Consider the following 18,057-nt stretch of genomic DNA (forward strand, 5'->3'; position numbering starts at 1 on the left):
AGAACTTCATCTGCATTTGTCTGTGCCTCATGTTTTGTCCGTTTAATTTGTCTGTTACTGACTACAGAACAACTTTCAGACTGTTTTCAAAGTGCTTTGATATAGAGAATAGGATCACGAGGGATTTTAGGACACGGAAGCTTCAAGTCGAGACAGCGTAGACGACATGGTTGAGTTTATGTCTTATCCATCTTGAAAACACGGTAGAATGACAAACGTTTGCTGCTTTATAACTTGCTGTAACCATTCTCACGCCCGGCGTAGGAAACAGATTGCTACTGGATTGCAATTTTTCAGCTTGCTGGCTTGGAGTGGACACTGCGCAGGATCACCAGTGGCTTCAGGTGTTAAGAGTGCAGAAAGACAGAAATAACATTGACAGAAGTATGAAATGAATCACTAAAAAGAACAATCAAAATAGGCTCCACGTTCACAGCTCACGTTATCACCTGGACAGAAACTAGCCCAAAAGAGTACAGAAAGTACGCCAGCAACAACAACACCACCGCCACCGCTTTGGCTGGAAGCACACTTAGTCAGGAACTTAACGTAAACCAAGATGTGGCCAAAGTTAAAGACAAACTAATGACTGAATGTTGGCCTCGGAAAAATTAGTTGTTTTCTTAAGTTTGAAGTGGCGACACAGAGAGATGCGTGTGTGGTGAGTGGTGATTACCTATGTTTGTGCGAGCGACAGTTTTAACACCAAGCCGGCGGTTGGCTGGCTTGGTGTTAAAACGTCGGTGAGCATCTGTTAGGGTCGATCCCTGGCTCCTCTAGTCTGCATGTTGAAGCATCCTTGGGAAAGATACTGAACTCCAAATTGCTACCAATGGCTGTGTCTTAGGTGTGTGAGTGTGTTTAAACTGAGAAGAAGGTGGCACCTTGTACGGTAGCCTCGGCCACCAGCGTGTGTGAATAGGCGAATGTACCTCTGGAGTGTAAAAGTGCTTTGAGCGATCAGAAGACTAGAAAGGTGATGTACAAGTTCAAGTCCATTTGTCAAGTCCAAGGCCCTTGTTTGCTTTTTTCGACCAGATCAACTTGTTGAAATCGGCAGAGCCTGTCGGTCAGTGATTGGCAGTTCAGCTCAGCACATGAGAAAAGAAACAGAAGTGAGGAAAGTAAACAAACAACTAAAGTCAAGATGATTTTTATAGACATTGAGCTCTTTAGCGAAACGGTTAATAGCACACGGTAAATATCATTTGTCTTAAGACTGTTCTGTCGCTCTTCCAGCTTCCATTTTTTAATGAAAAATACAGACTATTGCTGCCTTCTGGTATGGAGAGTTATTTCGCAGAACATGCATGCTAGTTGGCTCTTAGCTGTCGTCTTTGTGGTGTGTTCAAGTGCAGCTTTTTGGCCGAGACAAGGTTGACGTGAGGCGACACAACAGTCGGTCTTTATGGCTTCTGTTTGGTGAATTACACCAATTAAAGTGTAAAGACTCACTGCATCCGAGCCATTTTTCTCTTATAGTCAAACAGTCCTCTTTGTGTGAACCAAAGGCCACAAGTTCACAGGTGCAAAGTTTCAAATTGATAAAAATCAAACCCATAAATGCTCCCAAATGATGTACAGTTTGCTCCTGTTGCCACAATAATCTTGTCAGGGCAGGCGGTTAAAACACTTGGATATCTCCGGTGTTTGTCTTTAAGAGAGGGTGTGTGCCAAAACCTCGACAGTAAATTAAGCACCTGTGTGTGTGTGTGTGTGTGTGTGTGTGTGTGTGTGTGCGCGTGCAGAAATGTACTTTTTATACCTCACACAGCCAAAGAGAACTCGTCGGTGTGAGGGTTGTTTCTATCTTGTCTTTGGCTCGTATCAGTGGCACACCAAATGGGGCATTTTATGGGAAGTTAAAAAAAAGAAACCAGTCTGGGATTGACAAGCGCTTTTGATATATTATCACGTTGTTTGAGTGGATCCTGTGTGGGCCTCAGGGTCTTGAAACTTGCTCCGGCTTATCGAGCACCTTTGTAAGCCCTCGGTTCAAGTAAAAACATGAACGTCGGCGGCGTTGCAGGGGGAAAGCTCTTTCTTTTTTACTGACAACGGCGACGCAGAGGCATGGAAGTAAAGTCGAGATTTTACAGCAGCATATCTAGTTTCATCAAAGGCCATCAGTCATGTGCTAGTCTTTCTCCTCTACCTTTTATCCCTTGGAAATGTGACTCCCTCACTGCATGCTTCTTTTTAACCTTCCCCCCGCTCGCTCTGCCTCTGTGTTCCTCTCTATCCTCGCTAGCCCTCTGTCCTTCTCTGTGAAGTCACATGTGAAAGTGATCAGCTTAATCCCGATCACCAGCTGTGTTTAACCTACTTTGGATTTGGAACACTTGGCTTCCTTGCTTTCACTTTTGTTTATACGGGATTAGCGTGAACACACAGCGCACGCATGAGGTTTGACCTGCCAGGGTTCATCACAGTGTTTTAATTTAACCATTTATGTATGTGGATAAGTGTGCTTCATATTCATTCATGTTACAGTCTTGTATCCATGTGCCTTGCTCAGCGGTAGTCAAGGTTTTTGGATCTTTTCTCGCCTAGTTTTCCTCAGCGGCTCAGTGGATTCAAACTGGCAACCCTCCAGTCACCATCCCGCTTCTGTAAACTCAAGCAAATGCAGCCCTGAGGGGTTTAATCGAATTTACAACGAATGAGTCCAAACCCTGCTCGCTATGCTGCGTCCCCGCTGCCAAAAAAAACTTCAGAGCAATAACAATATGGCTAAACTTAAACACTTCCTAAACCAGACTTCCCAAAGTGCTTTAACAATCAGATAAAACAAACAACAGAGCCATGAAACAAATAAAGCAAAAAAAAAAAAACCCAGTACGTTTGCAAGAGAAAAATATTTTAAGACAACATCATCACATAAAAGCGAGTCTATAAATGTGAGATGTGATTTAAGATGTGAAGATGATAGTGATTCTGCTGGCCTAAGCTCCTCAGGCACGTTGTCGCTGAGCCAAAAGCCCGGTCACCTTCAGTATAAGCCAATGCTATTTTAATGCCCTACAAAAAAAAAAAAAAAAAGGAAGAAAGAATAACACTGTCCTCTTGTCTTTTTGCTCTGCCCTCTCTCTACAGGATCCCGGGCCGTCACCCCCGTCCCCTATTTTGGGGCACAAGCCGCTGCAGCTGATCGAGGTGAAAGCCAGAGGGCGCTTTGGGTGCGTGTGGAAGGCGCAGCTGCTGAACGAATTTGTCGCCGTTAAGATCTTCCCCATTCAGGTATTATATTTTGACTTCTGAGCCCTTTTGTGAAATGTGTGGATGATAAAGACAAATGAAAGGCTCTTAGATTTAACGCCCTTTCACACCTGCCTCACTTGTGGACCAAAATTACAGGTGTGAACGAGAGAGCTGAACCTTGGTCCGACAGAAAGAGGTGGCCTTGGTGTCGATCAAACGGAGCCACAGTTTGGTTCATTTGTGGTGTGAAAACTGAACTTGTGGACATTGAGTTAGCTGCTAACTGCTATCAGCTGCCTTTTAAATCACCCAGCGGTGTGTCGCACACATCACAAGTAGTCATAACTTCACACCTGGACTAAAAAAAGGCCAGTTGTCTTTAAAAATGTGCCTGTTGTCACTTGGGGTTTTTAAGTTGTAACAAATTCTTTATCAGCAATAATGAATCATGTATTTGTGCATTAAAGTGAAGGAATAAGTCATTACTAACTTTTATTTTGTCCTTTGGCTGGCGTACACCCTTTAAAATGGTACAATCTGACTTTCGCACCAATTACAGGAGGTCTCTGCAGGCGATCACCAAGTGGTGAGTCGTGTGTGTGAGCTGACAGGTGTTGGCGATCAGAGCAGAGGAGAAATAAGCACTAAAGCTGTCAAGGGGTGGTAGATGTACAGCGTAGGTTTCAGCGTGTCCACGAACAATGCAGCATAACGAAATGAGCAGCGGTACCACATGGGAAGAGGAAAAGACGACTTCATAAACTCAGACTCCGACCCTTTTCTGAGAGGATACGAGAGGATGGGAGACCTAGTCTACAAACCAATTAAAGTCAAGTATCTGGAGATGCAGATCGTGTTGATGATGAGGGCAGGACGTAGGTGTGCCATGTGTAGTTCTTCAGTGCGCTCGCATCATTGCAAGTTCATTTGCCCCCTCAGTGCGGTTCGTCAGGGCAGGTGTGCCACCAAAACAACCGGACCGAGACCTTCTTGAAGAGGTGGTCCGGTCCAGTTACAAACAAACTCTGGTGCGGTTCGTTTGTGGTGAGAACGTGTTCCGAACTAACGTCACAAATGCAGTGTCAGAGCTGGAAGACCTGTTTTCAGATTCCCAGTAGTCGGTAGCTGCATCAGAGAAAGTGTTGCGTCTAAAACGAGGACGGTGTTTCGGCATACCCTTGATGGGCTTTGAATGTTTAAATATGGCCAAGGTGGAACTCATCGAAACTCTCCTCCCTACTTCGGTGTTTTCAGTTTTATATCACAAGAGATGCTTTTTAGACCTGTTGCCTTTTGGTAAAGTGTTTATTTATGCATTACTTTTCTCCCTTGAGTCATGACCTCTGAACCGGGGAATGAACCAAACAGTGACGTTACATCCCAACAAGCTATACTTGATTATTTTGCAAACTGGGTGACTCTATGACAGTAATAACATCTGCATCTGCCTCTCTCCGTCTCTCCAGGACAAGCTCTCTTGGCAGAACGAGTATGAGATCTTCAGCGTGAGCGGCATGAAGCACGACAACATCCTCCACTTTATCGGCGCGGAGAAGAGGAACAACAACCTGGACCTGGAGCTGTGGCTCATCACCGCCTACCACGACAAGGTAACGCTGTCCGGGCTGGAGCTCCACCACCAGCAACCTGCTAAATTTATTCCTTTGATTTATTGAGTCATTTTTTGTTTTATAAGAAATTCTCAGTTTTGAGGTGTTGGACACGGACTTTTAACAAGTGCTGTGAGAGGAACGTTTTACACGACGCAGGAAACAAAATGCTTTAATGAGCTTTGTGGTAACAGCAAAGCAAAGCATGACTCTTTTCTGCTGTAGCAAGATGAAATTTAATGACTATTCACCCATTTTTACATGAATAGATTTACTGTAACCACCTCAATATGAGGCTGAGGATTTGTGGGACATTTCTTAATAAGTTGCTCGTTGCCTTTTTCCCCATTATTCTGAAAGAAATTGCACCAATTTGCTTGTTCAAAGGTTTCGGTACTTACAAAAGGTATCTGAAAACAGCACATGGAAAGTGATGTCGCTCCAGATTTCAAGGGTTTAATTCCGGAGGTGGCGAGGCTGGAAATAGGACAATGGTGTGAAGTGCCGTGGGGCTGTACATTGAAAATGATAGGGGCGTGTTTTCTGAACGCAAGGCATTTGTTGCCGTTGTGTTTTGGCGTTGAGTAGTGATGGGCAAAGCAGTTCTTTAGATGTTACTGAATCACTAGAATCAGTTCATTAAGAAGATTCAAAAGATTCATTCACCAAATCGTTCAGTGCTTGGTAGGAGGAGCCCTGACTGTGTACTGCCTAGTCCGACTCACTGAACTGATACATGGCTGAGCTGCTTCTGCCTCTGCCCTGCACTGGTGAGTCTCAATACTGGCCAGCCAAACGTTTTAAGTTTGTTTTTCTGGAAACTAAGTCTGTTAAAACAGTGGGGAGGTGTGTGATTGTGTTCATGTGGCCTGACTCCTGGCTACATTAGCCGTTAGCTTGGAGAAGACGGTCCCTACGAAAGAGTATCCCTGAGAAGAAATGATTTGAATCACTCAGGGATCAGGGTTACGTTGTTCACCGAGAGATTCGTCACTGCAGTCCCTCCCTGCACCCTGGCTGCCTCGCGACTCGCGAGTGATTCATCGTTCGCACGGACCGAATTGGCAGTTCCAATCCCGGCCTACACATTCGCTGCTGAGCTCAACTGAACTGAGAAATGAACGAATCAGTTCCGTAAGTGATTCAGTTCAGTACGTTCACTCAACAGATTAGTTGAGAATCCGCCTGCACACACTCAATGACAGGGCTATCTGTTAGCATCACATGCCGAATGTTACCTAACAGTTATTAACTTGTTTAAGTATGGAGTTGAGCCGATTTGGTGGTACTGCAAGTTCGTTGGGATTGTTTCACGTCTCAGTGTCTGCGGCTAACCGCTGCTGCTGCGTTAGCTCATGCTAACCAGACAGATGTTGAACTGACCGCCTGGGAAGAAGGGGCGCTGCATGCAATCCTTTGGTTCTGGCGTTCATGTGGATACCACCAAACATCTTCCACCCACTCAAACACAGTCGCAGACCAATTACCCCCCCTCATGGCAACAGTACTCCCCAGTGGCAGTGGCCCCCCAGCAGGATAATGCACAATGCCACACTGCAAACATCACTCAGGAACGGCCCAAGGAATGTGACAAAGACCTCAAAGTGTCAACCTGGCCTCCGAACTCCCCAGATCCCAATCTGAATGAGCATCTGTGGCTGCCAACGCACTGGTGCCAGACACTGCAGGACACTCCCAGAGATCCTGTGTCGAGGGCTCAAGACCGATCCAAGGAGGCACCACCTTGGATTGGGGGTACATCTGGGGTACCGGCACATCACAAGAATCCTTGAGCAGATTGGGGCGACACCTTGAGCTTTTTGTCACACTCCACAGACCATCACTGCCATTGGGGAGTACTGTTGCCACGAGGGGGGGTACTTGGTCTGCAACGGTGTTTGAGTGGGTGGAACATGTCAGGTAGTATCCACATGAATGTTTGAATGTTTTGGCTGATGGGTCTCCGAATAACCAGGTTGTTTGTGTCCATGTAAACAGGTATATCATCGTCTTAGATCGTCTCGTGTTGTAGACAGTTGTTAAAGCTCGGAGGACAGGCGGCTAACAAAGTTGTAAAAGTTGGAAACATGCGTGAAACCTCCACATTGTATTGATTCTGTGTGCTGCCTCAGGAGCCAGTCCATAATTACAATATATGTGCTGCATATGTACGCGTCCATGATGTTTTTCTTTCATCTATAAGCCTTGTTTATCCAGAGAAGGCATGCTGTGTTCGCCCCGTTGTGCTTCACTTGCCCTCAATGTAACATTTGGGCCTTAAAGTGCCTCTGTGTTTTGAGGGTCATTACCGACGAAGTGGAGAGCGATTCTCGTACGCTCCGCTTGCTTGCATTTCCCAGCCAGGCCAAGAATTTAAATCGCCGCACTTAAGAGACCCTCCCTGCGTGAATAAAGGTTGAAAAATTAAAGGTTGTGGGCGTGGCGGTGAGGCTTTAACCCAACAATACAACCCTTAGCATGCCACTTAACCCAAGTGCTTCTCCGACTTGTAGACGCTCTCCAAGTAGAAGAAATTAGTTTTTAAGGAGTTTTAGGAAAGGTCATAGCGCCGGCAATATATCAGAAACACGGTTTAGTGCCCTGTCAAGCATGCACTGTAATTACTCTGAAAGCAGAAGTCTTGAGAGGATACATTACTTAAACTTTAACCTACAAATCGCTTTTCCTTCCTGCCATTTTTCGAGAGCAGGTGTCAAAATGTTGGCCACGTCAGTCTGGGCTGAACCTTCGCCGGTGCAACACAGCTGGAACGATGATTGCAGAGCTCCTTGACAGCTGATTTATGCCTCGGTGTTTGGTGCATCTGTATCCGTAGCGTGCAGCGGCTTGCTTTAAAGGATGTGAGCCACCTCCGAAACTCCCTGTGCTTAAATCTGTCATATCTTGGACTGTGTTTGCATATTAATATCAGCCAATTCATGTCTATTTAAAGGGATATCGCCTAATTAGTCAGTTGTATTTTAACAATTTACGAGACATTAACACAGTGTTAAAACCCTTGAACAAACCCAGGTGTAAACACATGCATACTGGAAAGCATCTACCCAAAAACAGAACAACTGAGGTGATCAGATTGAATGTTTTTGCTGCATCTGTTGGAGCTGCCTGCCCTCTAGTGGTGACTCCAGCGACTACATCTGTCTTTGGCCTTGCCAGAAGTGACCTTGTATCATATTGACATACATTACGTAAGAACAAAGATGCATAAAGGATGAGAGGCAGATGCAGCTTGGACATAAGTGTTGAAATCTCTTTTCTGTCTTACAACATTTAAAACAAATATAACCTGTATTTCTGTCAGGTGATGAAAGATGAATCTCTGTGAGGTATCATAGCACAAAACTATCAGGAAATTTGAGCAGCTCTCAGCAAACCCTCCCTTGATAAACAGAGATTAAAGAACAGCGATCAAACACCACAACAACAAGCAGATAAATGAATCGCATTTATCAGAGCGCCATTATTCACCAGGGACAACGAATGTGCAGGCAGCTGGCTCGCTGACAGCGGAGGGCCACAGGACGCCACTGTGGTTTTAAGAGGACACTCAGTAGGTCGTAAATTTTATCTGTCACCCTTCACTGAAAGCAAAGAATCAATTTAAAGAAAAACATAAATGTGATAATCAACGTTAAATTTTCAGCGCTGAATGCAATCAGGCAAACTGTGGCTATGTGTTCCTGTCGAGGCTTTTATTGTGAAGCCCCTTGTGGAAAATATTTCTACCCACATGCTTTAGTGGCTTTCCATCCATTTGCTGTTACCATGGAAACGGTGCCTGCTCCAGCCATCACTTTTATGTTGTGGAGCAGTTGTTATGTACTTACTAAATCACTTTTTGGGTATCATCAACTACATTTCTAGATGTAGGAAGAAAACAAGTACTTAAATATATTTGATGAATATAGAAAATGGATACAAAAAGGATGTACATTCCTTTTAGAAAAAGTATGGTTTTGTAAATTTTCTCTCTTGTCCTGTATTGTTTCTTTTATTTACTCTAAACAGTTTTTATTTTTTTTTTTTAGATTTTTTTTAAACTGAGATTTCTTCTGTCACAAATACCTCTGTTTTACTTAAGTAATATTTTTTTTATTCATCCCTTTATTATTATTATTTATTTATGTTTAATTTTTATTTTTTTTTACTTAGATTTCTTCTATCATGGATACCATGTCTCTGTTTTACTATTATTTATTTATTTATTTATAATTGCTATTTTTTTTTACTTTGATTTCTTTGTATTTCTATTATATCATTTTATTTCATTTATGACTTTACTTTTAATTATTATTGCTATTGTTATTATTTATTTATTTATTTATTTATTTTTATTTAATTATTAATTAATTATTTTTGTAGATTCTTTATATCATTTTATTTTTATTTCATTGTATTTTTATCTGTGTTTTTAATTACTTATTTTTGACTTGTTTTGCATCACTATTACATCTCTCTATTTTATTCTCTTTATTTATTATTTTATTTTATTTACTGTTTATATATATATATATATATATATATCTTTGTCTATATTTCTTATTATTATTATTACTTTTATTTATTTATTTTATTGCTTAGATTTTTTTGCATCACTATTACCATCTCTCTATATTATTCTCTTTATTTATTATTTTATTTTATTTTATTTATATATATCTTTGTCTATATTTATTATTGTTATTACTTTTATTTATTTATCTTATTGCTTAGATTTTTTGTATTACTGCTACCATCTTCCTATTTTTTCTCTTTATTTATTATTATATTTTATTTATCTTCTTCTATATTTATTCTTACTATTATTTATTCTATTTATTTTATTACTTCGATTCTTTGTATCACTGCTACATCTTTCTATTTAATTCTCTTTATTGATTATTTAATTTTCATTTTACTATTTTTATATATATTTTTCTATATTTATTATTATTACTTTTGTTTATTTATTTTATTACTTATTAGATTTGTATTTATTTTTATATATATCTTTTTCTTTATTAATTATTGTCATTATTAGTATAGCTGGTGTTACTATTATTCATCTATTTATTTTATTACGTCTTTTTTATTTAATTTTTATAGTCACTTTAGTTCTCTTTCAATCGCTCCATGCACTGAGTCATAGGCTTTAAGAAGGCTTTTTAGAAATAGGCTTTAAAACTTTGACGCTGAACGAATGATTCATGTGTGCCCTAAAAATTTCAAGAAAGAAAACTATTAAAAAAAAACATGAAGGAATAAAAAAAGAGAAACTTATTCACACATCTTTTCCCATCATTCCCCAGGGCTCGATGACAGACTACCTGAAGGCCAACGTGGTGTCGTGGAACGAGCTCTGCCACATCAGTCAGACGGCAGCCCGCGGCCTTGCGTATCTCCATGAAGACATCCCGGGACACAAGGACGGACACAAGCCCTCCATCGCTCACAGGTTGCGATAGCTTGGGATCATTGTGACACCTCCAGGCGTTGTACCGTCACACGTGTTAGACTGAAGGTGTTTCCCTTGTTTGTTTCTGTCTCTCAGGGACATTAAGAGTAAGAACGTGCTGCTGAAGAATAATCTGACGGCCTGCATAGCTGACTTCGGCCTTGCCCTGAAGTTTGAGGCGGGGAAATCTGCGGGGGACACACATGGACAGGTACGGTTTACAGATAAAGTTATGTTTCCTGCCTTTGTAGGTTGGTTTAACTGGCATCCACACGCTCCTGTGTGCTGTAGGGAATATTACTGAGTCACCATTATAAATATTGACTTGTGGAAGTACCTGACAGCGCCTTAGGGTGGCAGTGTGGGCCACAAATCAGCAATCTGGACTTGTTCTGTTCTCACACTGGCCTCAAAGGTGTGTAAAATATGTCTGAGTAGCTGCAAACATCTGTAGGTGACGATGTGTAGGAGAGAAACATCAGGATAATGTGGTTCAAACACTTTTAACCTCCCAGATCACCAGCTCCGTGTCACACAGGGATCATCTTACATGACACACAGCTTGATGTATCTGCCGACTAAGCAGCAACACACCCCTCGATGACACGCATCCCTTTTCGCCGTGTCAGCCCATCTGTGAGCTGTGTCATGAGTTTCCTCCCCCTCGCTGCCTGTGCTTGATTTTCTGCTCATGTCCCGCTGCTGACCTTTGACCGTTTACACTGCTCCCTTTGTAGGTGGGGACGCGGCGCTACATGGCTCCTGAGGTCCTGGAGGGAGCCATCAACTTCCAGCGCGACTCCTTCCTGCGTATCGACATGTACGCGTTCGGCCTCGTCCTCTGGGAGCTGGCGGCGCGATGCACTGCCGCTGATGGTAAGACAGAAAAACAATTCGTCCTCATTAACGCACACTGTATGTAACTCCAGATTACTTGTAATTTTTGGACACGTGGTTGTGCACAACAGGCCCAGTGGACGAGTACATGCTCCCGTTTGAGGAGGAGGTGGGTCAGCATCCGTCTCTGGAGGACATGCAGGAGGTCGTGGTTCATAAGAAGCTGCGGCCCGTTCTGCGAGACTGCTGGCAGAAACATCCGGTGAGCAACGAGAGGACTCGTTAGTAGTTGCTGTCGAGCTGGACGGTCACTGGTTTGATTCACTGAAATAATCTGTTTAATTCTGAGTCATATAATCAGGTTGCACCAACAACTGAGTCGACATGGTGTTCCAAGTCCGACCTGACAGTTTCACCAGTTGCAGCACCTAGATTTAAAGATATAATTCATAACTCGTCTGTATTAAAATGTCTTAAATCGACCAGACCAACGTTTTATGATGTGTCGAATTGCGTACCTACATTATCGCCAGTGCTTCCAACAATATTCAAACCCAGAGAAATCTGTAAGTTGAACTGAGGACACAATCGGTGTTGTTTTGTTGCCATAGCGTGTCATAAATGGACTTTTTGTCCAGTTTGGAGCCACATCTTTGTTGCTCCTTTTAAAGTATATGTTTTAGCCGTGTGATGGATTTTAGTCTTTGGACATCTGGATCTGAAGTTATGAGAGAAACAAGCTGAGCTAACGTTAGCGACAGCTTGGCTACAGCCACTGCATTGCTGAACAGCATTAGAGAAGCGGCGATTTTTAAAGTGCAAGTGTTGAATTCAGCGTTCTTACTGGCTTCAATCACCCGGTCCATTCGTTTTTAAGAGGAAGAAACCTCTCTGGATCATTCGGCTCCTGAACATCTGGATCTTGAGTTATCGGAGGAAAGAACGAGCACACATTATTGGGAACTGGGCTAACAGCCGTTCCAAAACCAGCCCAACAGTTTCAACATAAAACTGCTGTATTCAGTGTTTTTACTGGTTTAAATCACGTGGTCCATTTCTTTCGGAGAGGTAGAGAACTTTGTGGATAAGAGGCTGTACGCATGCTGTGTTTTTGCACCCTCAAATTCATTGTTTTTAATGTAGATGCATGACAAGTGCGCTCAAACGTCAGAGCGACGGCTGCGCCTGATACACACTTACAAATAGCGCTTAGTGGAAGGTCAGCTCTGCACTCAGGATTTCAGGTAAATAGGCTATGATGCGGTGCTTGTTAAGGCTACTTAGCAACCTCAGAAGCAACCTGCTGCCGCTCTCCTGAAAGCTGGCTTAAAGAAAAAGGTAGCGCCCATTTTGCGTTTTCCAGGCGTTTAAAGACACGGCATGTGTACGGCCTCTAATTCGGCTCCCTGTGAAGACCTCGCGAACGAATGTCTGAGCAACGCCTGCGCTGCTGAGACCGAGACAGAGTGTATTTAAGACGAGGTTGGGTGGTGCAACCAATGTAAAATCCAGTAACAGTTAAGATCAGGTGGTGCAAACAGATTTGTATTTGATATCTTTTTAAGGCAGTGTCACGGAGGAAGATGTTGAAGAGAATAAATCATGGAGGGTCATTTTTCATCCCTAGAAAATACTGTATCTTTAAAGCCCAAACCAACAAAATAGGACCTTGTGTCGCTCTGCCAGGCGGTGACATTGACCCTCTGCTCTCTCCCTCAGGGTCTGGCCATGCTCTGCGAAACCATCGAGGACTGCTGGGACCACGAGGCCGAGGCTCGCCTGTCTGCCGGCTGCGTCGAGGAGCGCATCGGTCAAATGCAGCGCCAAGCCCCCGTCATCGGCCCCGAGGAGATCGTCACCGTCGTCACCATGGTGACCAACGTGGACCTCCCGCCCAAGGAGTCCAGCTTATGATCGGCCGGCCGACCGCCCGCCGCCGGATGAGCCAGCAGAAACACGGATCAACACGAGGGGGATGAGCAGCTGACCCTGGTTGGTTGGCGTTGTGGTTTTTTTTTTTTTTTTTTTTTTTTTTTTGTTGTTGTTCCTTCTTTCCGTTTTTATCTCCTTTTTGTTTTTTTCTTTTAAGTGCGGGCCGCTACTCGCGTTCAGGAAACCCCCTGCGCCCACCTCACCACATCAGTCGATATCCACCTCATTTTGATATGTGTGCCTGAGGATTTTAACATTTTAAAAACAACTCTCTCATCCCGAGCAAAACGATTCAGGATTAACGACAGTGACAGTGCTGACATGCTGGGACGACGACGACACTCTCAACACTTTTATCATGTATTGTTTTTATATACATACACACACACACACACACACACACACACACACATAGGAGGGCGACCTGTTGTGCTCGGTTTTTCTACGGAGAGAGAAGACCCGGCGGAGAAATCTCACAGTGCATTTTAGTGTAAAAAACAAAACAGAAAAAAAAGAAAAAAGACGAGCACCTGGCTCTCTACATTTGCTGTTTTCTTGTGTGCGTTTTTTCTGAAGAAACGACTATCGTTCTGCCAATAAGCAACGGCTTCTGAATGTTTATAGTGTAATGCTGCTGTACATAGTGTATTATGGACCCAGACAACTTGGTAATCAAGCTTATTTTAAAGGGGTGAGGGGGAAGGGGGGAGGGGGGGGGGGGGTCCATTTTCAAGCATTACGACGATTTAAAAAAAACCATAAACCTCCTTCAACCAGGTATACCTCAGTTCAGATGGACACAGTTTAAATTAGTCCCTCTCCCTGTATCCCAGTCATAGCTCACAACTTCGGCTCTCCATGACACCCAAACAACCTGCTGTCAGCCGTGACGCTCATGGGTAATGTAGTCAGCAAAGCCTCGATACACATGGCCATACACACACCAAGTGTTTCTCCCTTTTTCCTCCCCTTTCTCAGTCTTTATGATTTCACGACTGAATAATAATCCTTGTTGTTGTTTATTTCTCTTCTGATAATGGGAAGGAAAAAAAAAAGCGTCCCCCTCCCCCCCCATGATGAAGTTGTCTTTTAAGTTTCCGTTTTTGGTTTGCCGTGTCAACTGTCAACGGAGTAATAATACCTATCGCTGACAAGCCTCATTTTGGCCGTGAGATCTGGATATACAGAATATTTGTATTTATATCTCTCCGGATTAGCGCTGGGTACCGACTAACTCAATTCACACACGCTGCGAGGTCGTCAAACTCTTTTGTGAAAAAGCAGATTAACAAGTAGATCACCTGACATGTTTATTTTAGGAGATTTGAAGTGCAGTTTTTTCCCGGTGGTACCCAGCCCTGATTCGGATTTATACCTGTATTTAGCTGAGCCAGCTTGCTTTTGATTTGATTGCACACATCTCTTTTTTTTTGGGATTACTATCAAGAGTTTCTGCTCTCTTTTGATACACCTCAGGAATCTTTGCTACTCACCACCTCCTCACATCCTCCTCTTCCTCATCCTCACCTGTCTCAGACTGGAGTACCTCCTCTCTCGCTGATTCTCACGCTTCCTCTTTCTCTCTTCCTCGCCTCGTCTCGACTTGTGATGGTTTAGCCGCGCTCTCGTGCTCGAAAACAGAGTCTGTAATCAGCTTTTAATTGAACCTTGCCCGTCTCTTTACAGGTGTTTATTTAATTCTATGACTGAGAGCAGGTTAGCTGCAGCAGGTGTTTCCACGCACCTGTTTTTATGCACATTTTCAATTTGCACATACAAAAACGTGAGCAGAGAAACCAAGAATTGGATCACAGTTGCTTGGGAAGGTGGAAAAGTTGGTGTATTGTAACGATAACAGGTAAATGCAGCTAAATACAATGGAAACAGATTCAGCTAATAGATAACAAATGATGACGTAGCATCATTCGTCTTAAAGAACCAACTCCCAGTATTAGCATAACTGTAGTGGATGGAAACCCAACTCGTGTTTCCACTTTTATAAACTAAAATGTCGGCCCAACATTACTCCACACGACTTATTTTCCTCATGTGATCGATTGATTCGTCAATTGAGAAGTAAATTAATTGGCGGCTTCTTTAATAACGGAATACATTTTTTAGTAATTTTTTTAGCAATAAAACCAAATGTTTTCTGGTTTTGTGCTTCTTAAATGCAAGAATTTAACGCTTTCCTTTGTGATATGACAATAAAATTAATGGCTTTGGTTTTTTTTGACTGTTTGTCGGATAAAACACCACTTGAAAACGTCACTTTGGGCTTGTGACAAAACGATTTACCTGTTCATCAACAAAATCATGACAGATGAATTGATAATGAAAATAATCATTAGTTGCGGCTTTAAACTCCAGTCTAATCTCTTAAAGTAACTACGATATTCAAGTACTCAAATTATTAAAGAGTACTCTGAAATAAAATATTAACGCAAGAACAGGAATTTAAACTTATTTATTGAACGATCAGGCTTCAATGAGCTGATTAAACCATGAATTCAAAGTAAACATAAGAGAAAAACCAGCAAACTTTCTGTTGCTGCTGTTACGCAGGTGAGACGCAGCACTGACGGACCGTCTCCAGAGCTGCTCTCATCGTCAGTTTAACGTCTACCAGGTTAGCACGAGCTAATTTAACAGCAGTGGCTAACATCCAACACTGAGTTTTTTAACAGTCCCAACAAACTGACAGCGACACTGCTCGACTCTGTCGTTCAACCCGTTAACCATGTGAAGCTAACAGTTAGCCCTACAGCAGCCGTCTTATGATAAACAGAGTGACAGCGAGAAAAGGAGGCTCTGAGCGAAGCAATAGACTACACGCAGCTCCACAATGAACTAAGATTTTACCTATTTTAAATAGTATATTAAATAAAATAAAAATCACGTTCACGTGTAGGAGATTGAACGGAGACTGACGTCTAAATCAAGATGCGCATCCGTGCTCTCTGGACACCTAGCTCGATGTCCTCCTTCAGAGTTAGATGCAACTTGCTCTTCAGATTCAACAGTTTTCACAAAATCAGTAAAATAAAAAAGATAATCTGCCGCTCAGGTGCAGTTTTATCTTCCCCACGCAGAGCTGAAATTAGTGTCAGCGTGGCTAACTGCAGTCAGACGAGTCGAGACGAAGCCTCTCTCTTTCTTCTCTTTCATCCTGGTGCCATTTTTACGTATCCACATTAGTTACTCTTGTAGATGTCAGGCAAAACGGATGTATCTGTCGTTGTTGCGAAGGCAACAGCGACATTTTTGAGTCTTTATTTCTTCTGAGGGACATTGAACACTGGTGCCGGCAGACCTGCAGTCTCTCCTCAAGTTTTGGGACGGTTTCACAGGAGGCAGTTTAAAATCAAGCGTTTTAAAATGAAGCGCTGCGTTTGGAAATAAGTAAAACACGAAGAAAGCTTCTTTCTACTGAACCATTTCACATTCAGGGTGATTCATAATTATGAGTTCTTCTTAACAGGGTTAGCATTTTAAGCTAACGTTGTACTGTAGAACATGATGAAATAAGAGCAAAGGAACATGAAATTGATTCGTGATTATTCTGGACAGGGGAGTCAAAGCAAATCCTCATTCTGCACAGCAAACATCATGTCTATAATTGAGCTAAATATTTGTTGAGCGCTTATATGTACCCCAACTACTCTGCCATACATGCTGTATTAGTTCCAGTTTTGTAACAACAGTATTTTTCAGACTTTACAGGGCCAAACTAGCCGAAAACTAACAGCTGACGTGACGAACAAAAGGCAGTTTACCACCAAATATCACAGGAACTGTAAGAGCTCAAACAAAAGTTCCTTGTTTGCTTCCTGCTCGACCTCTGAAAGACGAGACGAGACTACTGCAACAACACAGCAAACCTGAAGGAAGTCAAAGCCATCTTATTTGTAGCACGAGTTCAATATTTGCATCAATATCGCTTCCTTTTGCTGCTGCTGTTTTTTGTTTCCGATTCAGAACAGCCATCGTCGAAGGTCCTCGTGAAGCGTAAACAGTCAGGGACGATCAGTACTGCAAACTCCAGCAGCCCTTCAATAAGCACTACCTCACTCGCAGGGATCTCTTCGGGGTAGAAAGTGTGGCAAATAAACCAAAATCATCACAAGGTTCTTTTTTTAATTTTAAAATATAAAAATTCCTTCAAAAAGTTCTGGTTTGGGGGGGATTATTTCTTGGACTAAACGCCCGTATCTCCTGTTAAGTTCGAGACTGACAAGATGTGAAATAAGGCTAAAAAGAAGTGTCATAATTTTTACCATGATGCTTTTTCTTTTGTGAAGATTTTCTGTTAGGCCCTGATCAGACAGAGCATGTTTTGGCAGCGTTTTGCGTCCTGCTTCTGCACTACTTTTGGAGGACGCCTCGAGTTGAAAAAAGAATTTTACTCAGAACGGAAAAGCGCCGGACGTCACTGCCGTTTTTTACCATTGACCGATCAGATGAATTAAGAGGTGGTAAAGTACATGGTTTGTGCTAAGCTATCAACTCATGTTCATTGCGCCCTGCTAGGCAAAATCCAAGATATACCTGAACAAACTGTAGCCTCGACTACTTTCTAACGTTGTACCAACTGTAATTAGGCCCGACGATTCACAGCCAATAGCCAGACTGTCCCGACTCATCCTAAAATAAGCCTCAAACCAGCCATGATCCAGGAAGCTCCTGGACTTGCTGGTTGGACTTCCAATGATTTCTCCTCTGTCTGAGGATCCCATGACGAAGCTTTGATTCGTCCCAAAAGATCAGATCTGACCCTATGTGAATCTGCAGTTTCCAAGCCTGAACCATGGCAGCAGACGATTAAAAACCCCGGTTCCTCAACACCTGACACGGACCTTGTTGACCTGGGCGACATCCAAGGCCAATATGACTCTTCCATTTGCGTTTTCAGTCATTCTGAGGTAGGCTAGTGGCATTAAGAACCTCGCCTAAGGGTCCACACTGGATATGTGTTGCCCCGCCCTGACCGGGAGTCGAACCCTGATCTTGCGCTCCAAAGTT

At 42.8% G+C, this 18,057-nt stretch overlaps 1 protein-coding gene across 2 annotated transcripts in view; it reads left to right on the forward strand.

Annotated features, from left to right (window-relative positions):
• LOC125884886 (activin receptor type-2A) overlaps window positions 1-13,728 on the forward strand; it is a 67,709-nt gene extending 53,981 nt beyond the window's left edge. For both annotated transcript variants that reach the window (XM_049570153.1, XM_049570154.1), the window contains 7 exons: window positions 3,097-3,240; window positions 4,668-4,811; window positions 10,121-10,266; window positions 10,363-10,477; window positions 11,004-11,142; window positions 11,235-11,365; window positions 12,823-13,728. In XM_049570153.1, coding sequence (XP_049426110.1) covers window positions 3,097-3,240; window positions 4,668-4,811; window positions 10,121-10,266; window positions 10,363-10,477; window positions 11,004-11,142; window positions 11,235-11,365; window positions 12,823-13,017 — 1,014 coding nt within the window. In that variant the 3' untranslated portion in view covers window positions 13,018-13,728. The remainder of the gene's footprint in view (window positions 1-3,096; window positions 3,241-4,667; window positions 4,812-10,120; window positions 10,267-10,362; window positions 10,478-11,003; window positions 11,143-11,234; window positions 11,366-12,822) is intronic.
• The last annotated feature ends 4,329 nt before the right edge of the window (window positions 13,729-18,057 follow it).

This window comes from Epinephelus fuscoguttatus, linkage group LG24, assembly GCF_011397635.1.
Source record: "Epinephelus fuscoguttatus linkage group LG24, E.fuscoguttatus.final_Chr_v1".
NCBI lineage: Eukaryota > Metazoa > Chordata > Actinopteri > Perciformes > Serranidae > Epinephelus > Epinephelus fuscoguttatus.